Here is a 27,538-nt window from a genome sequence, read left to right on the forward strand (position 1 = left end):
CTGTTTTCAGACTTTAAGGGCTTCCTGTAACGTGCTTTCACTGCGGTTTCATGTGACCAGAGATTGTGTCTTACTCGTCTGTTTGTATCCCCAATGCCCAGCACTGTACCTGGAAGAAAGTAAAGATCGGCAATGTGGAAACATAGCTACTGCTGTTTTAACTTAAATTGATTAACTCTTCATTGTATATATTTGGACCTTAGTCTTGAGTGACTGAAATTAAAAAAAAAATATTCCCTATCGGGTTTACTTTGGATGAGGTTTCTATGGACTACTTGTCCATAGAATATGGACATGTGGATATGTGAAAAAATAGCAGTGACTCAGAGTTCTGATTGTGGAAGCTCTCATGGTGTCTGAAAAAATTTGCTAGTTCTTTGGAATTATCGACTCTACAACCTAGGAAAAGCAGATTCTATAGAATCCTATTTGTATTACAGGTTTGAAGGAATTATGCACTCTAGTCACCTCTTTTAGATAATTATTTTTGGAATTTCAGTTATTTTACGGCTTCTTTCCAGAGTGAAGGTAACCTTTTTCAAATTGTATAAGTTGGTTAATTTCCCTTTGTCAGCTGATGTAAATAGACAACCTCATCACCCTATCTTCTCCAAGGACATTGAATGAGAGCCACGACAGTTAAAACCCCAGCATCTTATTGAAGTCACTTGCTACACACATGCGCCACACATACGGATAATTGAGATCTTTTTAAATTGAATTAATGACCTCTGTAACTTAAAGTAATTGAGTGCAATAATTTTGGAAAGCTATTTTAATATAAAGAAGCATTGCTTTCAACCCAGCTGCTTTCAGCTCCATTTGATGCAGATTGTATCTGTATAAAAATAAATAATACCTTTGATAGGTTTTAATTTTTTCAAGGCAGTACTAATTAGGTTAGGATAGAGTGGTGTTTTTGACATCCTCTTGGCACTGAGTACCATATATGAAGGTGAGGTTGGCTGTAAGGTTGAGAAACACCTGTGGACTGGTGGGTCTCGGGTGGGGAGGAATGCAGACAGTGTGTCGATGCTCATTGGTGTCTCTTTTCTCTTCTAGGACCAGCAGAGAGAAGAGATTCCATCTTCCAGAGGTCGCCACTGTCTGCCTCCCCACTTGTCCCCATCCTCAGTCATCTCTTTTAATATGTAGTGACTCATTAGTTGTCTAGTTCTTCATAGTGCATGTGGTTTAAGTCTGACATCATCCTATTGACTTAAAATTTGAGCCTTAGTGTTATTCTTTCTGAAAAGTGTCTTTGAGTTTGATAAACTCTTTCCACAATGATATTGACTGTTCTCAATTAACAGATTTATTACCAGTTTCTGGTACAGAGCCTTAAATGAAAAAGTATTTTTGATTATTTTTTATATTTTTGGCTAATTAGATACCTGTAGTAATGGAATATATAAATACTTTTTTAGTGGAGAAGTTTTTTTTTAAATAAGCAGAATTTCAAGAAATAATGTTTGACAGAATTTGAAAGTTACAAAACCTTGAGATATCATTTAATATTTATATCTCAATGGTTTCCCTTTAAAATTTGCTGTTTTTTTTCCCATTTACTCATGAACAAATAGATTTATTTATTAATTGGAAGAAAATATATTTAATGTCAAAGAAATAAATAGCCCTTCTATTTGTTGCAGCTTATTGTTTCTTAAAATGAATTACCTAAACAGCCAAAAAGTTACAAATAAAAAATTCTTGGTGATTAAATTTTCCAATTTTGCCTCAGTGTGTGAGGAGTTTACAAATCAAAATGTACTTGGGTTGTAAACATCACATGAGTCCGGCCCAGTGTTTTTCAGTGTTTGGAGCTGGGCAGCAGTCTGTCCCTTTCGGAGGCAGGGTTAACAGAGTTTGTATATTAATGCCGTGCTCAAATCAGATTTGCAGGTGTTCTACAGCGGGGGCTTCCCTAAACGCTGCTTTATTGCCTGAACTCATTTTTAGTAACTAAATGGATATCCCAAGCATTTGTTCCATATTTATGCTGTTGCTCAGTATTCCAAAAAAAATTAACTTGGCAGATTTCCCCTTTTTTCCCTGTCTTACTATGATTCCTTTCAGCATTTGCAAAATTTTGTGTACTGACCTACAGCAGTTTTTGGAAGCCTCACCTTTCCTTTGTGTCTCACTGCCAATGGCTTTATCATTTTTGCAGCTAGGCCAGCATTTTAAAAAACTACATTTTTGGAGCTAGTAAGAGATAAGCGGTTTATGTTATTTAAATAATAATGTCTTATAGAGTGGATAGTTTATTAATTTTTAAAAGACAAATTTTATTTATAAGGCTGTTCATTTTTCTTCAGACTCTCTCCTCTAGTACTTACTCAGTTTCTCTCTCTGCTATAGAATTATTTGATTTAAAGATCCTTTTATCCTCATGTGAAGCTTGAAGGACCCAGACTCCAGTTAGGACCATTAGTAAAGCTGATTTTCTATAGCATTATATCAACGAAGATAGTTAGTCCCAGTGACTAGCAAAGGAAGTTTCTCAAAGGCATATTTTATTTTGCTGGCAAACAGTGTGATTTTCCTATCTTAATGCCTTACCTATTCTAATGAAAATGAGATATGATAGTTTTTATTTCTAAGCAGTTCTTTTGTCGTTTTAAATTTAGAACTAAAAGTTTCACCATTTAGTGTCTTATATATTAGTTTTATGTCTGTGTCCCAGCTGTTCAGAGATAATGTGTTCTAACGTAATGTCTCCAAAATCAAGTTTTCTGATTAAACTGGATCAATAGATGAACAAAGGAGACTAATACTAATCTCAGATCTTGTTACTCAGTCATGGTTTTAGTAATAATCTAGCAGTTTCTTTAATGACCCATATCTTTGTTTTTCAGATGTTTTGAAGTTATATTATCCTTTCATGTTAATACCCTGATAGGATGATAAAAAATAGCAGGAAAGAAACCCACCAGATTATCTTCCATGGTTACATACTCTTCATGGAATTCAATGGAGCTCAGTGAAGATTTTTTAAAATAGTTTGGCTTAGGGGTGATTAAGTTGTGAAAGGATGCTTAAAGACATAGGAGCTTGGGTGAAATCTGAACTGTCCATGAGTGGGATAAATTAATGATTAGTAATAAGTGAGATTTACTATTAAGAAGTGCAATTTGGACCAGAAGAAAAACCCCACCTAATTCGTGTATGGAATATAATCCAAACCTAAATTAGCGTCAAAGGAGAACCCAGGGTTGGATAGTATCCAAGAAGGCTTATCCAGCTCTTCCATTTAATATTACATCATACGCATTTTCTATGTTGCCATTGTTTTTGTTAACATTTTATTGGCTGCATCATATTAAGTCAAGTGACCATTAACTTAACTAACCATCTTGCTGTTGTTTAATGTCTAGTCCTTGAAACATGAAATAATTTACTCTCAGATTCAGGTCATGTTCTTGTAAACATCATACCAGCCAGGTTTGTTCACTTAATGATCTGAACTCTACTTGGGTTTCTATAATTACTTTCATTAAAGAATGTGCCTAGAGCCAAGAGACTATTCAAAGATTCGTAATTCTAAAGTGAGGGCATATTATAGTTTAAAATATATGTTTCCTCTTCCCACTTCAGCTCTTTATCATTAACTCTGCAATGAATATCATCTTGCCTTTGAATAATCCAGTTGTATTGTTGAAAAATAAATTCTTATTAATATTTAAGGGAACATTAACTTATCCAAGATAACACAATTAATAAATGGTGAAGACAGGATTTGAACCTGCATGATCTATCCAGTGCTTTACTCTACAAGCAATTTATAATTGTTGACATATCTCCCTCTTGCTTTTCCTCTTTCTGAAAACTCTTATTAAATCCTGTAGAACTTTTGTGAATCAAGAAAACTGATTTTGCATATCAATCTTAAAAATTGTCTAGTTAGATTTCCTTAATACAGGGTGTCTCTTAGGACTTAATGGATAGAATTTAGGGGATCCCTAAACTTAGATGGGAGGTCACTAACCTCTAATAAACTTAGCATTTTCTTCAATGTTGAATGTTGGCCTCAAACCACAGTAATATTAGTAGTACTTATGATATTGCCAGTGAAAACATAGATATTTTAATAACAGTTGATGCAGAGATCTCAAAACATCATATACACTCACCACTACATTGGTATTATGGTAGTAATTAGACTTGCCACTAGATCCTTTTATTTAACGCTTTAAAAAAAAGTGATAACAATATTTCAATAAAATTGGTTTCCTTATAAACCTGTGTATTTTATGTTAAACATTTAAAAAAGATTGTTCTGAGAAGATGTACATCGGATTCAACAGACTGCCCAAGGGTCCTCATGGTACAAACTTTAGCATATTAGATGTTTTCTAAAATTATGGATGTTTAGGTTGCTACTGATGTTCTAAGTTACAGGTTAGTGTCCTGAAAGAGTTAAGTTACAAAATTGAATAACAGAATCACACATCATTAAAAGAACTTGCTTTACCTTTTTTGACTTATAAAAGTATAATTTCTGATAAAATTACTTCACGGTGTAAGATAGTATCTAGGATGTGAAATTAAATGTTTTTAAAAGGCCATAAACTTAACATTTCTAAGTATTAATTTACTTTAAAAAAACATTCACTTACTTCGAATAGCTCCCAAGTACTACTGATTGGTTGGTTTTATTCCATATGTAATTTTGCCCTGGTTCCCTTGAGTTTCTTTCATTTCTATTGTATAGTTAATTTGAACTCAAAATCTTAAAATTATGCTCTAAGATACAAAGCGATTAAACTATGCTAAGGACTTGCAGAGATATTTGAATTGCTAATGACTGTATTTGGCTTTTTCATCTTTATAGATCATAGAACAGTTTATTGCATCTCTAATTAAAGTTGTGGTTGGAAATGAGATTAAAACATAGATGCAGAAGCAAGATGTGAAGTATACAAATTAAATACACTGTTGATCTTGAGCAGATTTTGTTATTTTACTGTTTTGTGAAGGAGTATTTAGATACACAAGAAAAGTAGTGATTTTTTCCCTCCTGTTTGCTACTTTGTTTTAGTTAGTTAAACTAAATTAACTTCATTTAATTCTAGGAATTATAAATTTAATTAAGTCTTGGAACTGTAGAATAGGATGGTTGCAGTTTATTTTCTGGAAAGTAAATAGGTAAATAAGCTCATAGAAACAACACTAAATGTTGATGGCTTTTTAGTCACATATTACTTCTGGTTCTCTGAATATGTCTCCATCTGTTTCTTAACAGAAACTAGGAGAGCCATTTTTACAAATCAGCCAATCAACTCTTAGCCGACCATTCCCATTATATAGATGAGGAAATTGCATGCCTTTGAAAGCAGTTACGTGACTTGTCCAACTTCATTATAGCTGCTAAGGGTGAACCAGGGCTGACACTCGGAACTACTGGCTTTGGGTGAGTAATTTGTACTGCATTGTGCTGCCCTACTGCCAACTCTCCTCCCTAGCCCCTTCATTATGTTTTATTCTTTCCTAATGAAGCCATATTTAGTGCTAGCCCAGAAATGGAGGGGAGAATAAAGTGCTGAAAGGGAGAGCTCCTTGTTCTGCCTTCTTTGGGGGTGACTTGCAACATTTCTGCCTTTGCAGGAGATGTCACCTGAGCAAGTAATGACAGGGTGCATTGTGTGAAAGATATCTAAGGGGTCAAATTAACTTCACTTTTGATGTGTATTAATGGCAATGTCAGTATATAATTTTTTGACGAAACCACATTTTTAAGAGTAGAAAAACCCCATTAAAGTAATGAAAATTACATATTTAGAATATTTATTGACTTATATTAGTCGACCTATAAGAGTTCTATTGAAAACTATTTTCAAAATTAACATTTTTAAATATAATTTATACCCTTATACATTAAAACGATTTAAATTTTTAATATTAATTTTATATTAACACATTTACATTTTTATGTTAATTATGTGACTGTTAACTTTTAACATATGACACATTCTTGGTACATATACATACAGTTGACCCTTGAACAATGCAGGGGTTTGGGATGCTGACCCTCCAGAGAGTCAAAAATCTTCACAGGTGGCCCTCTGTATTTGCAGTTCTGCCTTCTCAGTTTCAACCAACTGAGAATCGTGTTGTACTAGGGTACCTAGTTAATAAGAAAAATCTATGTATAAGTGGACCCATACAGTTCAAACCCATGTTGTTCAAGGGCAACTGAACTTGAATCAGTTTATTAGCCATATCTTCGTTTAATGCCTTGATACTGATAATTTTCTGGAAAAAAACCCCAAACTTAACGCTTAATTTAAAAATTAAATTTGCTGTGTTTTCTTGTAAGTTACAAATTACTCTTTTCTTTAGACAGCAGTATTTTTAGTTTTAAAAATACTTTCTCTACAGATGCTAAAGCACCTAGTAAACTCAGAGCAAACTCTTCTAAATTGAACATAGTCTCAGTTCTAGTTTTTTTCATGAAGATGTTTCAGCCTAAATATTTTCACAAGTGCTATTTTCATGTCTCATTTCAAAGTACCTTTCTTTGACAAATATTTAAGATAAAAGTCATCAAATAAGATGTATCTATTTATGATTTTTAAAATATTTTGCCATATTTAGATGCAGTAAAATGATAGGTCTTCTCAATTATGTTCCATTACATTACAAAATATAAATTTATTCAATGAAAAATAGTCATCAAAAGTTCTTCCCACAAATTGGGATATTTTAAATTGGGATTATAGATGTATTTGTTTACTAAGTCTGTCATAAAGTACCACAAACTAGATGGCTTTGTGAAGGAGGGGATACTCCCCTTTTTTTCCTCTTAGTTCTTTTAGCTGGCAATTAAAATGACATAAGCAGATTAACCAGAGAAAACCAAATTTATTAAGTACATAAGGGAATTCACATAAACATGAAGAAGTCCAAAGATAGTAAGGCAAGATGAGGTATATATGTTATTCTGGACTAAGAAGAAGAAGGTAAGGGTCTGGGACTTAAAAGAAAAGTAAGGTAATTCACAGGAAGATGAAAAGAGTTAAATGTTCGGTGAACAAACGTTTGCTGGGCCATCTAGAGACAGTGGGACACAGAGAGGACTTTGATCAAAAACAGGCCTTGCTAGGTTCCTGCTTGTCTACCACACCTAGTTCATACTTTAGAATAGTTATCTGTTGTGATAGCTCCTTCCTGGAACCGGCCTTCTATCTTAAGTTCTTTTAGGCATTTAGGGGGAAGTTCAGAGGTTTCTTCTGGAGTCTATTAGGCCTTGGTTATTTTCAGCTGGAAATAATCTGCATGCCAGAGTGGCACAACTTGGGGCAGCTTGCCCTGAACCCCATCAGTTTATTTTATTTAGTTAGTTAGTTATTTAATTTATTTTTTGGGTGCATTGGGTCTTTGTTGCTGTGCGCGGGCTTTCTCTGGTTGCTGCGAGTGGGGGCTACTCTTTGTTGCGGTGCGTGGGCTTCTCATTGCGGTGGCTTCTCTTGTTGTGGAGCACGGGCTCTAGGCACCGCGGGCTCAGTAGTTGTGGCTCGCGACCCCATCAGTTTAAAGCAACAGAAACTTATCCTTACACCCGTGGAGGCTACAAGTCTGAAATCAAGGAATCTGCAGAGCCATGCTCTCCTAGCCTCTTGTTGCTGGCAATCCTTGGTTTTCCTTCGCTTATAGCTGCCTAACCCCAACTCTGCCTCTGTGGTCATATGGCCATCTTGCCTCTGTGTCTTCACGTGGAGTTCTGTCTTCTCTTCTTCTAAGGACAGCAGTCATATTGGATTTATAGTCCCCTCCACTCCAGTATGACTTCATCCTACATCATAATTACATCTGCAAATACCTTATTTCCAAATAAGGTCACAGCCACAGGTACCAGGGATTAGGATTTGAACGTATCTTTTTGGGGACACAATTCAACCCACAACAATAGAATTTCAAAATTGCTTGTATATTGTTTGAAGCATCATTGTTTAATTAGCTCAGCACTTCCTTTGTGCTTGAAGGGGTACATTTCTGTTTGTAAGCTTTGGTTTCGGTATTTGCAATTCACTAAAAGTTTCAAATCTGAAGCCCCCCCAACCATGTCTTGGCCTATTTTTTGAATATGTTAACAATTTCAAACATTTTGAACAAAATGCAACACTTTTAGGTCTTTTTGGCTCATTTACAAAATAGATTTTTAAACACTTATTTCTAAAATCTGATGTAGGCAATGAAGACATAGTACATTCAAGTTTTTGTATTCAATATAAACTTCACAATAGCTTCGTAATTTAGTTATAATAAGTGAGTTTATGTGTACAGTATTTTTTAATTTATCAATTTATGCTTTAGTTGGTAGATTATAGCTTGTTTGCATACAATTATGGATATCTTGCTCCATGACCAGTTTCAAACACATATGCTTCATAGGTTTCTTTATATTGAAAGTAGCTGACCACCTATCAAGAATACTAGAGTGGGGATTCCTGCTTTGAGAATGATGGGGGCATAAATAAGTGGTTCTTAACTGAGGCTTGGCAGAACCACTTTCTAGATGTTTTTGTTAAACCCTGTGAGTTTTTTGTTTTTTTTTTTTTTTGGCGGTATGCGGGCCTCTCACTGTTGTGGCCTCTCCCTTGCGGAGCACAGGCTCCGGATGCGCAGGCTCAGCGGCCATGGTCACGGGCCCAGCTGCTCTGCGGCATGTGGGATCCTCCCGGACCGGGACACGAACCCGCGTCCCTTGCATCGGCAGGCGGACTCTCAACCACTGCGCCACCAGGGAAGCCCAACCCTGTGAGATTTTTAGATCTAGCCTATAGAGATCCTCAGAAAGTTCCTGGCAGTTCCTTAGCCAGTCTGTCTCATCAACTGTGAGTACTGTTGTGTTCTGTAAAAGAAATTTTGTCAAAGATGAAGGTTTTCTTAAGAGACAAAAGTACAAACTCTAGAGGCAAAGATGGTTTTCACATTAAGAGTTAAGAACTTTTCATCAAAAGTAACCATATAATAAGTGAAAACACAAACCACATACAGGTGATACTTGATACATAGGTATACTTGATACAAGATTCATGTTCAGAATGCATAAATAACTACTACAAATTAGGCACAAGTTAATAATCCATTAGAAAAATGGTCAATGAAGAGGAACAGGCATCCCATAGAAGAGGAACTCCAAATGGCCAATAAACCTATAAGACATTCAACCTCTAGTAATTAGGGAAATGCATAGTAAAACCACAACAAAATGCCGTTTAGCTAATTGGTTAATTTAAAAACTTTGACAATATCAAGGAAGTAGAGCGATAGAAATTCTTAAACACTACTGGTGGACTTATAAATTAGTGCAACCACTTTGGAAACAGGTTGGCATAAATTGAACACACATAAATGTATCTTATAATATAGCAATTCCATCCCTGGGTGTAAACCTTAGAGAAATATTATAATTTTGCATGTTATTTTATATTTATATCATATGTAAAAGTGATATATATCATATATATCATCTATATTATACTTTATCATATATAGTATACATATGTATATTACATTATATTAAAAATAATGTATATTATTATATTTTTAATATTTATAGATATAAGCATTAGGTTAAATGATAAAAGAAAGGAATGGAAAGGAAAGCAATGCAATTATAAACCCAAATTTCAGGATTGTGTTTAACTCTATGGGAGAGGATCAGGTTTTGGTAGAGGAGGATTACAAAGACAATTTCAATGACAATGGTAATATCTTTCTTAAACTGGGTGGTAAGTTTGTTAATTTTACTATTATTTTTTCTTTTCATGTGTTTTATAGATATTTTGCATCTACTCACTTTTAATATAATTCAAGATCTGTTTTGATAGCACTTTAAAATGTTCTAAGATAGAAAGACAAATATCCAGAATACTACCTATCTCACCATTTTATTTTGCATATTTATTTTTAATCTTTGGCCATATGCATGCACATTTTAAATTATAATTATGTACCTACAATTTTTCATTTAATTTCTTCACTTAATTTTATGCAATGAGCATTTTCACATATTGCTGTTTTTATAATTATTATTTTCAGTGGCTGCATAGTAATTCCAACAAATTATAATACAATAAACAATTTAACTCCGATAATTCCACAAATATTTGATAAACACAAGGTGCAAAATACTCTTAGGTATTAAGGATGTCGTTGTAAATATAAGCTTCTTGTCCTACGCAGCTTAGAGTATAGTGGGGGAGACAGTAATTTTAACAAAGACTTAAGATACTACATGAGAGTAAAAGCTGGGTGCTGTGGGCACTCATATAAGAGGCAGATCCCCAGGTTGAAGGGGTCAGAGAACATTTCCCAGAGTGCTTTCCAAGCTGAGACTTGAGGACTGTGTGGGAGTGAAGGAGGAACAGATTTGGTAGGGATGTTAGAGAAGTGAGAAGGAGGATGAAGAGTGTTTTAGGTCGAGAGAATAGTGTATGTGAAGGCCCAGAAGTGAGAACCTAGCACAGGTGATAAATTTAAATGCAGCTATGTGTAGTGTGGGACTTGGTGAGCACAGGGAAGCTAAAGAAAGCTCATGCAGGGGCATGTAAGCTACAGGATGTTTGGATTTGAGTTAAAACTTCCTTTCCTCAGTTTTTCATGTCAAAAATTTGGGAGTCATATTTGACTTCTTTTTCTCACACCCTATACCCAATCTCAGTAAATTCCAGTGGCTCCACCCTTCAAATAGATTCAGAATCAGACTACTTAGCATCTCCACTGCTACCCCCCTTGCCCAAGCCACCCTCATCTCTTGCCTAGGATACCACACTAGCCTCTTAACTGGTGTCCCCACTTGCCCCTTCCTCCCATAGAGTCTCTCCTCCACATTTTAACCAGTTATCACTGAATAATGAAAATCAGGTCATGAAAATCAGGTCAAAATTTCTAAATGGCTTTCTTTCTCGTAATAAAAGCCAACATCCTTCTGAATGCCTGTAGGACCCTATGTGATCTGATGTCACACTACTTCTCTGACTTCATGTCCTGTTCTGGTCCATTTGTTCTTTCCACTGTAGCCACCGGCCTTCTTTCTATTCATCAAACATACCAGGCACATTCTTGCCTAACGTCCTTTGTACTTGCGGTGTATTTTCCTTAGCCTAAATTCTTTTCTCCAGATAACCACCTAACATATTCCTTCATTTCCTTAATTTATGCTCAGATGTTACCTGATTAATCAGAGAAGTGACACCTTAACCAACCTATGTAAAATGGTAACTCTGGCCTCCAGATGTGCCTTTTTTTGGTCCATGTTTCACACATGATATGTTAAATATCATAGAATAGTGACTGACACATAAATGGTTTTCAATATGTATTTATTAAATTAATAAAAACTTGACATATAGTGCAGTTTTAACAAGGGAACTGATATGATTCCATTTGGAAAATCACTCTGGCTGCCGTGTGGAAAATGGACTGGTAGAGATCAAGACTTGAGCCAGGGTGAATTCTTAGGAGTTGTGTGCTTCTGTGGCTGAACATTCGAGTGGTTGCTGATATGTAACATTTTTCAACAATATGCATGTTGAGAAAAACCTCATTTCTTTATTTACTAAAGTCTATATGAGCTATTAATGTGTGTGTTTACCATTTATTCCAGCATATGGACTGATACAGGCATTCTCCAATTGGGCCTCCACTAAGTCCGGGTTGCTTCATTTATCCTTATATTGTGTCTCCCATAGAGCCAGGCTTGCTGAGGCTCTGCAGTGACTGAGGGAATCAGTGGGATGGGCCAGCTGCTACTGAAAATGCTTTAAATCCCTATTCATAATTGGGTGGCAGTCTTTTGGGTGTTTACCCATAAACACCAACTAGGCCAGGCCATATCATGTCAGCTATAATTAGCAAGCTGAATTAGCACATTGGTACTATAATGTAAAGTAAGCCCTGTCACCTCAGACCCCAACAAAAAATGTGCAGTCAGGTTTAATCTGTAGGTAGATTGTCTTTTTGGAAGTCAGGAATCAGTTTATGCCATTGTCATCTGACATTCTCAGGGTCACACAGCTTTGTAGTGTCTAGGCCATAATTATCCTGGATTATGTTCAGTTGTTCACAGTAACCTATGACTAAATCATTGTGTTTAACAGAGAATCAGCTAATAAAACATGTAAGCAGCTGCATTGCTATTCATATGCTATAGAATGCAACATGGATGGTTTTATATTTTAAAATACAAATGTATGTTCTTTACTATAAGAGTGACTTCTAGTCTATTAGCAGATAAACTTGCTTCTATAGCAGAGTATTTTACCTATCTGAATATTGCTGACACAATTTAAGTTTTGGAAAGTATTTTTTTTTTACTACCTGAAATTGTTTGCCATATCTGCAGCCCTTAGTACTTGTTAACATAGGAGGTCCTTGTTTTCTTAGTATTAAAAGTCCACTTAAATGAATCAATAACAAATGAGCAACAGGAATTCAAAGTAGATAGTGAAAACAGTTCATTACTTAATCCTGAAAAATAAAATTTAAACTCAAAAGTGAATGTATTTTATCTTAACTTGATTTAGTCTAATAATTATGTACTAATTATTAGAATGTACAAAGACACAAATTACAAAATCTCACTCAAGAAATGCTAGATAACCTGAAGAGCTCTCTTTGTATTAAAAAATTTAAATTTGGAGTTTTAAACCTCACCACAAAGAAAGCTCCAGGACCAGATGGCTTCACAAGTGAATTCTACCAAACATTTAAGGAAGAAATAATACCGATTCTATACAAACTCTTCCGGAAATGTGAAGAGGATGGGATATTTCCTAACTCATTCTATGAGGGCAGTAACCATATACCAAAACCATACAAAGACAGTACAAGGAAAGAAAACTATAAATATCTGCCATATACATAGCTGCAAAAAATTTTTTTAAAAAATTGATGAAATCCACAATATCTGGAAAGGATATGTGGGAGGTTTATCCCAGGAATGCAAGGTTGGTTTAACATTTGAAAATTAATGTTATTTACCATATTAAGAGACTAAAACCCAAAAAACCATTTGATCATATGATAATCTCAGTAGACACAGAAAAAGCATTCAGCAGTATCCTGATATAAAGTCTCTTCAAACTAAGATAGAACTAAGCCATAAAACTAAATACATAACCTAAACCTGTAAAACTTCTAGAAGGAAACTTGGGAGAAAACCTTTGTTACCTTGAGTTAAGCAAATATTTCTTATGCACAATACCACAAGCATGATCCATAAAAGGAAAATTGATTAAAATACATCAAAATTGAGAACTTATCATACAAAGACACAGTTAAGAGAATGAAAAGGCAAAGCATAGACTTGGAGAAAGTATTTCAAATTATCTATCTGATAAAGGACTTGAATCTAGGATATATGAAGAACTCTCAAAACTCAATAAGGAAATGACCTATTAAACAAAGGGCAAAAAATTAAGTTACACAATTCACCAAAGAAGATAGGCATGTGAAAAAAATATGCACATAAAAAATGCTCAACATCACCATTCATTAGGGGAATGCAAATTAAAAGCACAGTCAGATACTATCATATATCCACTAGAATATCTAAAATTTAAAAGACCGACCATATCAAGTGATAGCAAGTATGTGGAACAACTGGAACTCACATATACTTCTTGCAGAAATGTAGAATGGTACAACCACTTTGGAAAACGGATTGACAGTTTCTTACATATTTAAACATATACCATATGATCCAGCCATTCTAGTCCTAGATATTTGCTCGAGACATGAAAGTATATGTGCATACAATGACTTGTACGTGAATGAGTGTAGCAGCTTTATTTGTCATGACTAAAAACTGGAAACAACACACCTATATCCATCAACAATTAAATGGATATACACAATTTGATATATCCTTACAATGGAAAACTTCTCAGCAATAAAAGGAGATGCACTATTGATACATACAACAGCATGAACGAATTTTCATTATGCTAAGTGAAAGTAGCTAGATGAAAAGGAGCACGTAGTGTGTGATTCCATTTTTATAAAACTCGTGATAATACAAACTAATATATAGTGACAGAAAGCAGATCAGTGTTGTCTGGAGGCATGGCAGGGACAGAATGGCGAGATTACAAAGGGTTACCAGGAAACTTTTTTTTTTTTTTTTTTTTTTTTTTTTTTTGCGGTATGCGGGCCTCTCACTGTTGTGGCCTCCCCCGTTGCGGAGCACAGGCTCCGGACGCGCAGGCTCCGGACGCGCAGGCTCAGCGGCCATGGCTCACGGGCCCAGCCGCTCCGCGGCATATGGGATCCTCCCAGACCGGGGCACGAACCCGTATCCCCTGCATCGGCAGGCGGACTCTCAACCACTTGCGCCACCAGGGAGGCCCACCAGGAAACTTTTGAGGGTGATGGATATGTTCATTTTCTTGATTGTGGTGATGGTTTCTCAGATATACACATATACTAAAACATCAAACTTTACACTTTAAATATATGCAGCTTATTGTATATCAATTATACTGTAATAAGACTATTACAAAATTAAGGCAGTGGAGCGAGATTGATACATTGCATTTACCGTGACCTTCCATGTCTTGAAAGTGGAAAGTAGACAAAATTAGAATCAAACGTAGAGTTTACTTATAATTGTATTATCTAACCAATGTATATTTGCTCAGTTAATTGTTTACCCATGGTTATGATTATTATTGAAACATACTTTTGTGTTGAACTGAAGAAGTGGTTTTCAAACACGATCATGCGCAAGAATACCTGTGGGGACCTGTTAGATGTGCAGATTCCCAGGCGCTCTCCCCTCTCCCAGGGATTCCAAATCATGGGTGTGGTCTTGGGGTCTAGGAATATGCAAGTTCAGTAAGGTTCCCAAGCAATTTTGACGTATGTATCCATAGACCATATTTCAGAATCACTTCTTAGCAGAACATTGTTTACATCAAAATTGTTTGAATCCGGTTGAACTCTGTGGACCACTGGTGCCAGGTTGATATGGAATATTCTTGATCTGGTCTATGTATGTGTACATCAACCTATTAGAGAGGGGGGATGACTTATTTGGAAGGGGCAGCAAGTTTGCATTTTGTTTGTGCTGGCTGATATTCATGATGACTGCTCTCACTAGAACATAGAAAATGTACAGGTGCTTGAAAAAATTAAGTTGCTATATGGTTTTTCTTTCCTCCTTTTCTTCTCCTTCACAATATTCATTGACCTGCTTTTGATATTTTGGGTAATATTTATGTGCTATAGATCATGCTTTCACCAGGCTTTTCAATAGTGAAAGGACAGGGGCCCCAGGAAGAAGGAACCATCTTTTACTTTATCAGGTACCTTTAAAAACTAAACATGCAGTAGGAGCAACATTAATTCACCACTTTTAAGTTTGAGATCATGGAGAGCAGGAAAACTTTCCCATAAGGCATTTTTTGTGCCTTTCCAGAGATAGATTTATGTCATCTATCAAAGTATAGTATTTCTTACCTACTTAAGCACTTTAAAACTGCCAGGAAGTAATGTTTTGTGCAGTTTTTCTATTAGAAATGATGCCATGGTGTGGGTGTTTGGGTAGGGGGACAACTGAACCTTACTGGCCTGGTCCCCACAGTAATCAATGACAAGCTTGGCAAGACTGGCAGCTGTCATCACAGTTGTCCTTGTCCTGGAGCTGTGGGATAAAATTTTTCCTTGAGTAAGTGAGAAGAGTTGTGTAGTACGGAGCTCATGACTTCAGGGGCTTGTACAGGATATTCTATTAAGAGTGAAGATTTTACCTTTGGGTCAAAAGTCTATGGGGCCACATATATACACCATGGCCTGGAGCTTTGAAGGTGGGTGCTAGTTTTAACTAGACTGTGCTGATCTGTCTCTTCTGAAAAAAATAGCAGAGCTTTTAATGCAGTCAGTATTATAGAGCCAATATTCTAGAACTTTAGTATGTGGTTTGATAATTGAAATATATATATGTAAAAGTTATGTATACTATAGATAGACTGTAATGCAGAACTAAAAAGCAGAGTTGGACTCCTTTAAAAAAATTATAAATATATTTTTGAACCTGAATAAGAGTGTCAAATATACCTGAAAGAAATCAAATTTTGGTTGCTCACTTGGGGAATCATAAATGTTTTGTTCACTCTTGTACTTTAAATTTATGTGGTTGATATTCCTTATTGCCTTTTTAGTACTACGTTTATTCCTTTGTTTTCCACAGACATGACGCAGTTATTATCTCAGGAACTGAAATGGCCAAACAAATCCAGAAAGAAATACAGCGAGGTGTGGAATCTTGGATTTCTCTTGGGAATGGAAGACCTCACCTCAGTATCATTTTAGTGGGTGATAACCCAGCAAGCCACACATACGTCAGGAAGAAGATCAAAGCCGCTGCTGCTGTAGGTGGGGACGTGTTTTAGTTGTATTTGTTAATAGATAACGTTTTCTGGTTTTAATTCAAAATGTGATAATTATGAATGATAATTGTCAACTAAGTGCTATTTGAATGACATGTATTATTATTATTATTTATTATTATTATAGATTATTTAGTTACCAAAGTTTATATTCATTTCTTACTCTTTTTCTTCAAATTTCTTATTGAATCAATTCAGTGTGATTTCAGGTCCTATGATGAGATGTGAGAGCAACATGTTACATTTAAAGGGCCTGTTTTTTTGCTTTAATCACATGATAAACCTGACTAGTTCACTCTGCCGAACTTGGCCTAATAGTGGTGGTGGTAGTATCGGTATTCTTACTCTCTTCAAATCCACTAACAGTAGCTTATCACAGATGAGCGCAATTTGCTAAATGGGTCACTGGGCCAAAGAATGCATGTGAATCATGAGAAAGCATCTGTGCTGTTTGAAAATTCCCTCCTGTTGGTGCTTTGAACATCATTTTTGTAGAAGGGCCTTTTCTTCCAGTGGGATAGGAGCAGAGGGAACCAATCACACACTGTGTAAGACACCATCGATGAAAAAACACATCTTTGTTAAAGTGACTTTCTGTACTTGTTTTTCTTCCAGGTATCTGTAGTGAGATCATTCTAAAACCTAAGGATGTTTCTCAGGAAGAACTTTTGGATATAACCAATCAATTGAACATGGACCCAAGAGTCAGTGGTATATTAGTTCAGTTGCCACTGCCAGGTACATAATGCTCTTCTATATGTCTGGTTTGGTTAGGAGCAAGGACATCTTTCAACAGTGTATCATGACACTGCAAATAATTTATAAAATATGTTCAGAAGGGGACTAGCTATTATATTAGCATGCAGTAGGTGGCAATTTCTGAATGACGTTTACAATGACTGAAAATTGGGAAAGAAAAATTTAGGCTTTGGCAATACATCCAGTTCTTATTTTACACAATAGTGCAAAACCATGAAAATGACTAAGTTGAAACTGGACGAAGCAAATCAATAAGTGAATAACAATTGTTCTGTGACCTTTAAAATGTTTTCTCAAAACACTAAAAACTCTCTTACTGTGGTTTATAAATGTATAAGGAAATGAAAAATAGTAAAATTAATATTTATTCAGTACACCGTAATTTAAAACATTAGAAACATTGAGAATTAAAGTATTTTATTTCATTGCCAAAATCTTGTCAAGAGGAGTTTGAACAGTTACTTGCCTTCTTCTCATCATACGACTTATTATATGGAGCAAGCATCTTTTCTATGCCTTGGTGAATTGAACTGTCAAATTCTTTTTAAGTTTGGATCAACTTCCATTTTGTCCTTTGTCCTTTCAAAGTCATGAGATATCTCTGAGAGTTTCTTTAATGTGAAGTTTTGTTCTGGTGTCACTTCCTCTGGGGCGTTGTCATCCTTTTTGTCACAATCACATTCCTCATTTATTTTGATCAGTTTGCCTTCACTAAGTTCTTATGGCTGCATAGCTACATTGCTCCAAAGGGCATGGTGTCAACATTCCAGGGTCATCCCCTATTTCTTGTACAACCCATTTACATTCAGTTAGAATCCTGTTGAAGCGACTTTATCTTGTTTTTTTACATTCATGGCTCTTACCTTCTTGCTGGCCTAGGTCTCTTCTATCCTTGCTTTGCTGTCACCATCTTCAGATCTTCTATTCACATCCAATTTCATTTCCAGCATCATCACGTTTTATTTCTTTGTTGCACCTTCATCTTTATGGGCTAATAGCCTCTTCTGATTACTCACTTTTGTGAAATGTCAAGGGAGTTTATCACAGGAACACAAGGAAGCAACATGATTTGCTGTCTATGTTTGAACTGAATAACAGATGTGCAGTGACCAAGCACTGACAGACTTTGAAAGAAGTGACATGTTAGTCACTGATCATGATGTGCATCTGTTATTTACATAGTGATTTTTGGACCAAAGAGCTAGCGGCCCTTATATAATCAGTCACAGTTAATATGCCATGATAACTGACATTTGAACTGTGTTGTTGGAAGGCTGCTGTTATTTGACTAAATTGTGGCTCTGAAATTTGTACATATTTCAATGAGCAAGGCAAGGACTGCCTGAATATTATAGATTACAGTAGTTTTGTGCAGTTTTGAGTTCTGTAAGTTCTGACTTGCAGAAAGTAAAGCTGTATGATGCTATCACCTGGGATCTTTGTATGGTATTCATTTTTAATTTATCCAGTGATATAACTTAATATCTTAGTATATGTTATAACATTTATGCTGTTTAAATTACACCCAAAATTCACATTTCTAATTCTTTTCCTCCAATATGGCTGCATTTAAAAAAATCAGAAAGTTGGAAAGGATGTTAGAAGTTATCAAGGTTCCCCTCAAAATGCTTCTGACAGATAATACTATAGATTCATCATGTTAAAATTAGCATAGTGATTTATCCCTTACTTTTATAACTACAAAACAAATTCAATACATATAGCACACTTATTTGATATCATAGGAAATTAAGGTCTAGAAAATATCAGGGGTATATTAACATCACAAATCTGCCCCAAAATTTTTGACATTGGGTTTAAACCCAGTTGTTTGGCTCATGCAAAGCAAGAATCTTTTTTTTTTTTTTGTACTGTTTGCCAAGCAATCTTCTTGTGGTGTGCAGTTTTTTAATTTCCCCCAGTTATATTTGTATTACATTCAAATCATTAAAGAAAACATATCACATTTCCAAATATCTAGTTTGTCTTCAAAAATTAAATTCATGTCTGTAGAAATTTTACCCCTTTATGGGCAATATTCCTTTTTGTTAAATTTATTAGCAGTTTGCCACTAGATGGCACTAGTGATCTGTCTGTACTAAAATAAATTGAGTCCTGTGTTCATGTTAGAAAGTGAGAAGCCTAGAGCCAAAGGAAAGATAACAAATATTTGGATGCTTTGAGGAAGAGCAATTTTCTATCTAGCTGAAAAGCCAATAATATACAAAATAACAGTGACTAAAATGTGTTACGTTAAGCATGTATTATGTCTTAGGCACTTCACATTTATTGATTTGTTGGATCCTCACAATAACCCAATGGTGGTGGAACTATTATTATGTACATCTTACTGATTATGGATTTAAGGTACAGAGAGGTTAGGTAACTTCCTCTAAGATCACAGAGCTGGTAATTGAGCTGGGATCTGAATCCATGCAGACTGGTCCCTCATGCCATTACCGTTATGTTACCACCCTCACCAGCATGCCGTGTTAGCTAGTGAGTAATCTGTGCTTACTAGGTGACAGGTATTCTTTTATATGGATGATTTTATTTAATCCTCAAAACAGCCTTATGAGTAAGAATTACCTTCTTCATTTTACAGATCAGGAGACTCTATATTACTTAACCTACATTATACTGAGACATATAGCTTGTTGGTTATTAGAAAAAGTTGGATAAAGTAGGAAATCATAAAACAATGCATTTTACCTTAAACATTGTATTATGACATAAAATATTTATATATTAATTCATCAATCTTTTGATATAAGTTGTTGGGGAGGAAAGTTTCCTCTTCCCTTCTAGGTTCTTCTGGCTGGTGACCTGAGATAGATTCACAGGAGAAAAACAAACAAAGTTTAATAACATGTGTATTTGGGAGAGACCCAGGAAAACTGAGTAACTCGCCAAAATGGCTGAAGCTTTCACCTTAAATACGATCTTCAGCTAAAGACAAAAGAAGATGTTGGGCATAGTGGTTTGGGACTTCAAAGGGGAGGAAAGCAATTCACCTGGAGATGCAAAAGCAGATGTTTGCTGGGCCATGCAGGGGCAATGGGACAGAGAGTGGACTTTGATGTCTAGGCGCTGCTGTGTTTCCCCCAACACAACTAGTCCATTTTCTTTGCAGATATTTCTGGAGATACCTCTATTCTGGGAATAAGTCCTTTATCTGAATTCTTTAGGCAGCTAATGGGGAGGTAAAAACACAGACTTACTGAGTCTTCTGTTTCTTAAAAATATTCAGACTAAAATAATCCTCATGCCAAAGAGACATTTTGGGGTGGCTAATTGTGCTTCCCTACAAGATCCAAGTCTCTATGGAACCTACTGTTTGGAATTTTGTGTTATCTTCTGGCATTAATAATACCTATGAATCACTGCCTATAATTTTCAGTTTGAGATAAAACTAAGTGAAAATTCATCTATATTTTTAAAGTGTCTCCCAGTGTTCATGGTTGTCTTGTCCTTATCTAAGTCATTGCTAATTCTTTTTAATTTTCGAGTCTTTTGAGAACATTCAACTTAGTCTTCATAGACATAACAACTGTTTGTACTGTTTTAATTAAATCACATAATTTACTGTAAAAGAACTGGCAAAACAGGTTGAGAAATACACACACTTGTCTCTTGATTATCATGAAACTCTACTGGTAGGTGCAGGAGTAGTTTATTAACTACATTCTGATATTCTTTCAGCAAGCCCTGGGCATCAACCTGCATGCTTTAAGAAGACGTGGAACTCATTAGTCATTTTGATAGGTTGTGTTGGGGAAGGGCAAATTTCCCCTCTATCTCTCTTGAGTTGTGTGACTGGACTACTACACAAGACAGATAAACAGGAGAAAAAGAAACAAACTTTAACTTATGCATATGGAGATCCCACAGTCATATGACCTAGGAAGTGGCCAAAGCAGGCAGCTTTTATACTTTTTAGACAAACAAATAATAAATTTGTGAGGAATTCACAGGACAAAGAAAATTAGGCTTTGGGTACTTAATTAGTGAAGAATCTAAGCAGAGTTTGAGTTTGGGATGGTAAACTAAAGGAGTAACAAGTTCTGTTTATATAAGTTTCTTGCCCCAAATTCCCTATCTCTGGAAATCAGGGTGTCCTTCTACCTTCAGATGCAAGGAGTGCACCTTTCATGAGAGATTTATTTCCTACTTTCAAGGAGACAGAGAGGAGGGTCAGAGTGTCCCTCTTATGATGGCTTTTTCTTAAGTAACTAATTCAAAATAATTAATATGCCATTGAGGCGTATTTTGGGATGGCCTGCCCTGAGCCCCAACAGTTGGCTATGTGCACATGGATTGAAATAGCCTCTCTCTGGTACATGTCTTATAAGATTGTTATAATGAACCAATGAAACAATGAGCAAATGAACAAATGAAATGATTCTAGTCAATTACATCTCCAATTTTCCATCATTTTGTTAATAATCTGGGTTCCAAGTTATTTCATGATTAGAAGTCGGTAATTATTTTTCACAATTAGGGCACTATCTTTTTTTTTTTTTTTTTTTTTTTTTTTTTTCTGTACGCGGGCCTCTCACTGCTGTGGCCTCTCCCGTTGCGGAGCACAGGCTCCGGACACACAGGCTCCGCGGCCATGGCTCGCGGGCCCAGCCGCTCCACGGCATGTGGGATCTTCCGGGATCGGGGCACGAACCCGTGTCCCCTGCATCGGCAGGCGGACTCTTAACCACTGCGCCACCAGGGAAGCCCTAGGGCACTATCTTGAACAAAAGAAATTGTAAATTAGAATTATAATTCTGGTGTTGGAATACAAGCTTGCATAAGGATTAAACAGAATGTGCAAGCAGTTTTCATACATCTCATTTGGGTAAGAAAGCAAAGAAATGAGAGAGAATTCTGTCCTATTTGATGGTAATGAATCTATCACAGGCTTAAGCCCATGCTTTTGTTCAGGAGCTGTGTGACTTTGGTCCAGATTGAAAATACTCAGGATAAAATTGTGTGTCCACAGTCACATGGTCTGGCTGTTTGTCCTGTAGCTGGTCCTATATCTAGGGAGAGATGAAACAATCATATGTGGATGCTTCTCTACTCCTTTCCTAACTGTGCATAGATTCTATCAGTATCGATAAGTGATCATTTTGTCAAGGCCGGAATGATGTCTGCTATTCGTGTTGTATATATTTTTCTCCTAATTACGTATTGTTTGCTTTTAGCTTTTATTGAGTTACATCTATTAAACTTATATAAATATCATTTGTAGAGTATGTCAACTGAAGAAAAATGCACACCCTAAAAGTTGAGAGTTAAGTTTTATTTGGGGACATTACTGAGGACTATGGCCTGGGAGACAGCCTCTCAGGTAGCTCTGAGAAACTACTCCAAAGAAGTAAGGAAGGAGCTAGGATATCTAGGAGTTTTTGCTGAAAAAAAAAAAGGTAGTTGAACATCAAAAGATTACTGCTAATCACAAAAAACAGACATCTCAAGTTAATGATTTTAGTGATTTTCTATGTATGGGAAGATGCAAGAGTCTGGGCTCATTGAAATTATTCCTTAGATATGCATCTTAACTATCTAGGGTCAGTATCCAGAACACAGAATGTTTCCTGTTTTTCTCCATCCTGAATTACCCTCAGGGTGCACTGTTAGGCTGGGTGTGGGGTGACTACAGTGGTTGATAGCTTGATGATGGGCAACATTTGTTGTTGACTGGAATGGCAGGCAACATTCCCTTTCCACAAGTATGTGTCAATTTGTAGTGTTAAAAATAAGGTGGAATAATGGTCTTTAAAACTTGGGAACCAGTGACATTCTTTTTGGACTAAAGCAATGAAAAGGAAATGATAATGTCCACAAGCTTGAAGCTCACTGGAAATTTGCTATAAATGTTTGTTGTAGGGTGGTATTTGGTACAGGGTGAATTTGGTTTAAAAGGGTTTAAATTATATGAATTATATGAAAGCATTCAGACGTAAGTCTAGAAAATAGCAATCACTCAATTAACTTTTAATGTGGGTTTTTACAACTACTGCTCCATGTTAACTATTACTAGTATTAGTACTGGTGATTTTTATCATTTATTATTGCCAGACATTGTTATAAAGTGCTTTATATACAAGAAATCATTTAACACTCAGAACAACCCTTAACAGTAGGTACATTTTTTTTTTGATCTGTGGTTTATAGTTAAGGAAACTGAACTGAGAAACTTGTGTAAGGTCACAACAAGTGAGTAGCAGAGAAGTACCAGGAGACCCAATTATAGTGTTCTTTCAATCATAATCACAGTCCCACAACTGAGACTGCAAGCCAAGCACCAAGAGAGGTGCTTACTCACCTTTTTGTATTTTCTTGCTTTCTAAGAAATCTACCTCTCGTTTATTTCTGGGAACAAAATTATTATGTAGAATGGGAAAACTTATTCTATCTTATCTATCTCTTTCTAAAATAGTTTTTCAAATATTTCCCTTCATTTATCTAGTTTGAAGCCTTTGAGGATTAACATCTTCCAATTTATGTAAGAGGCTTGAACAGAGAAATCAGAATGAAATACAGGATTAAAGGATCAAATATGGAGAGAGCAAGTAAGAAAAGTGAGAATTCACGGTGTAGATATAACAAAGACAAAATTTTCTAGAATTTAATAGGCATAAAAATATGGATATTGACCTAATTAGTGCACATAGATATGTATATTTGTCTAAAACTTGATTCTTCATTTGGAGAAAAAAGGTCTTGCTCTAATTGCTCTTCTTGAGAGCTTATGGAATTTATGTATGCAGAATACTTTTTACTCTATTTTTAATGTTCTTGACCAGAGTGGGAAATCTTAATCACTCCGGACTCCTCAGTTTTTGGAGAGCTTCTTTTCTGTTTATTTCTAAATAATTTCTAAATTAGACTTGACCTTTGTTATAGCTCCCCCCCTTTCTTTATGGAGAAAAATGATTCCACATAGAGTATTTCATTGCTTTTTAGTAATATGTTTCTTCCACTAGACTATTAGTTCCATCAAAGCAGGGGGAATTGTAGTCAACATTTTTATGCCACCTTGCATCATGGTAGACTCTTAGTGAATGTTATTGCTGGAATGAATGAACCCTGTAGTTTCACAGCTATTGCTTTGTGTGTATGTGTGTCATTGAAGGTTCGTCCTTCTACCTATTCTTCTACATCTAAGAGAGCAGTGTATAAGTTCTGTCACGGATCAGGATTTGGTGAGGATCTTATACCCCCGTACCCTTGAAGGCTTCCTAAGTGATAGTATTTGTTATACAAAGGACATGCTAGGATAATGTACATTTTATTACTTGAATAGGACTTTAGCCTCTGACCTCTTAACTACATTGATTATCTTTCAAACATATTGGGACTGACTTCTTTCCAACTTTTAGGCCTTAGCTTAAATGCCACTGGCTCAGAGAGCCTTTCCCAGCCCATACCTTCTAAAATTACTTTAATTCTGTCAATTCCTATGCTAGATCTGCTTTTCTCTATGGCAGACAAATAAAGTACTCCAAATATCCACATGTTCCCTTACATTTCCCAACTTCTCCTAGGTTGGGGCCATGTGACTTCTGGTTATTTGACTGTGAGGGAAAGTGACTTTTTTGAGCCACTTCTGGACTGAGATGGTTAAAAGCTATGTGGCCCCCATCTCCTCTCCCCCTTTTGTTGCAGTTATCATGAAAGCTACGTGTTATAGATGATTGCCAGTTATGAGAAGAAAGGAAGTGGGATTCTTAACAGAGGCTTATGTAAGAAATAAGTATCCTTTCATAAATGATTGGGATTTCAGATTAAAACACACACACACACACAAACACAAATGTGATGAAAACTATAAACACACAGATCTAAGAAGTTCAACGAACTCCAAGCCCATAAAATATGAAAAAAACTATACCAAAAATCAAATTGTTCAAATGCAGTGTGATAGAAAAAATTTTGAAAGCAGCAAGAGGGGGGAAAATGTCACATTATATACAGAGAAACAAAAAGAAGGAAATAGCAGATTTCTTGTCAAAAACAATGTAAGCAAGAAGACAGTGGAACACCTTGATTTTTAAAGTACTGAAAGAAAAAAAAATTATTGATCATGAATTCTATACTCAGTGAAAATATCTTTAAAAACCAAAGGCAAAAAAGCATTTTTTAGACATTTAGGAAGAGTAGAATCCAGACAGAGCTGAAAACAATCAACAGCACACCCACACTATAAAAAATGGAAGTCCTTCAGGCAGAAAGAAATGATGCCAAATGAAAATATGTATCTAGCCAAAAGAATGAAGAGCAATGGAAATGGTAGTTACATGAGTAAGTATATCTGATATTTTTCTTATTAGTCAAATAATTTTAGAATATAATTGGTATTTATCCCAAAATTAAAACAATTTAATGTGTGGTTTGTAACATGTACAACAATAGCACAAAAGTCAGAAAGGAAGAAATGGTAGGACATTATTGTTAGATTCTTATGCTATATGTGAAGTGATATATCACTTGAGGGTAGACTGAAATAAGTTAAAGCTGCATACTATAAAATCACAAGCAACTGCTAAAAAAAACCCACACAGCAAAGAGTTATAGCTAATAAGCCAGTAAAAGAGATAAAATCCAATAATTAAAAATGTTCAAATTATTCTAAAGGAAGAAAGAAAATGGGGGAACAATAGATTTAATCACATAAATGTAATGTTGTATATCCAATTAGATGTCAGAGGTAGTCAGATTGAATAAAAAACAAGACCCAACTATATGGTGCCTACAGAAAATACATTTTAAGTATAAGGATCCAGAGAGGTTAAAAGAAAAAGGCTGTAAAAGACACACTATATTAACATAAATCAAAAGAAAGCTGGAGTGGTTATGTTAATAGCAGGCAAAGTATATTTCAGAGCAATGGATACTACCAGGAATAAAGAAGGTCATTCCACAGTAATAAAGGAGTCAGTTTATCAAACAGAAATAGCAACCTCAATTGTTTATATACCTAAGAAGAAAGCATTAACAAAAACTAATAGAATTGTAAGGAAAATAGACAAATCCAAAAGTATAATCATAGATTTTAGTACCTCTCTCTCAATAACTGAGAGAACAAGTGGAGAGAAAATCAGTAAGAACAAAAATTTGAAGTAGAATATCATCCAATTTGATCTAATTGACATTTACAGAACACTCTCCCTGCAAACAACAGAATACACATTTTTTTCAAGTTCACATAGAACATTTACCAAGAGATAACATATTGTAGGCTATAAAACAAATCTCAAATATAGAAGGATTTACATTACTAAAGCATTTTCCCTCACCACAATGGAGTTAGATTAAAAATCACTAGCAGAAAAATATCTGGAAAATTCCCAAATATTTGGAAACTAATTAACATCTAAATAACCCATGTGTCAAGTAAGAAAATAAAAGGGAAGTTAGAAATCACTTTTAACTTTTCAATGAAAATATAACATATCAAAATTTACAGTATGCTGCTAAAAAATTACTTAGGAGGAAATATATAGCACTAAACACCTATCTTAGAAAAGAAGAAAGGTCCCACATCAGTAACCTCAGCTCCCACCTTAAGACACTAGAAAAAGAAGAGCAAGTTAAAGACAAACTAAGGACAAGAAAGGAAATAATAAAGATCAGGGCAGAAAATAATGAATTAGAAAACAAAAAAGTAATGAAGAAAATAATGAAATGAAAGGTAGACTATCAAGGAAAAAGGAAGATACAAATTACCCATATCAGGAATGAGAAAGATAACATCACTATAGATTTTACAGATATTAAAAGGATAAAAGGGAATATGTCAGACAACTTTATGCCAGTTAATTTCACAAATTAGAGGAAATGGACTACTTTCTTGAAAGATACACACTGCCAAAGTGCACTCACAAAGAAATAGATAACCTGAATAACTCTTATTAAAAAATTGACTTTGTAGTGAAAATCCATTCCACAAAGAAAGTTCCATGTTCAGATGACTTTACTGGTGAAGTCTACCAAATATTTAAAGAAAAAATAATATTAAAGAGGAGGAAATACTTCCTAAGTCATTATATGAGGCCACCATTACTCTGATACCAAAAAACAGGCAAAGACATTACAAAAAAGGAAAACCACAGAACAGTATCTTTCATGAACATAAATGAAAAAGGTATTAACAAAATTTAACAAATAAAATCCAACAATATATAAAAAGTATCATTCATCATGACCAAAATTCATCATGACTTTTATTACAGGAATGCAACATTGGTTTAATATTAGAAAATCAAACAATGTATTTCACCACATTAACAAATTAAAAATGGAAAATCATATGATTATCTCAATAAATAGATTATTTTTTGGTAAAATTCACTGATTCCTGATAAAACACTGTCATATAACTA

The 27,538-nt window shown here is 35.2% G+C and overlaps 1 protein-coding gene across 5 annotated transcripts in view; it reads left to right on the forward strand.

Moving 5' to 3' along the window:
- Positions 1 to 27,538, forward strand: part of MTHFD2L (methylenetetrahydrofolate dehydrogenase (NADP+ dependent) 2 like) — a 136,051-nt gene that overhangs the window by 1,018 nt on the left and 107,495 nt on the right. For 3 of the 5 annotated variants that reach the window (XM_060092721.1, XM_060092736.1, XM_060092729.1), the window contains exons 2-3: positions 16,199 to 16,383; positions 17,013 to 17,135. In XM_060092721.1, the coding sequence (XP_059948704.1) occupies positions 16,199 to 16,383; positions 17,013 to 17,135 (308 nt within the window). Of the gene's footprint in view, positions 1 to 1,062; positions 1,288 to 5,245; positions 5,364 to 16,198; positions 16,384 to 17,012; positions 17,136 to 27,538 lie in introns of those variants that run through there. The other 2 variants (XM_060092750.1, XM_060092741.1) reach the window with 2 other exon arrangements.

The sequence above is a fragment of the Mesoplodon densirostris genome, chromosome 1, assembly GCF_025265405.1.
Source record: "Mesoplodon densirostris isolate mMesDen1 chromosome 1, mMesDen1 primary haplotype, whole genome shotgun sequence".
Lineage (NCBI taxonomy): Eukaryota > Metazoa > Chordata > Mammalia > Artiodactyla > Ziphiidae > Mesoplodon > Mesoplodon densirostris.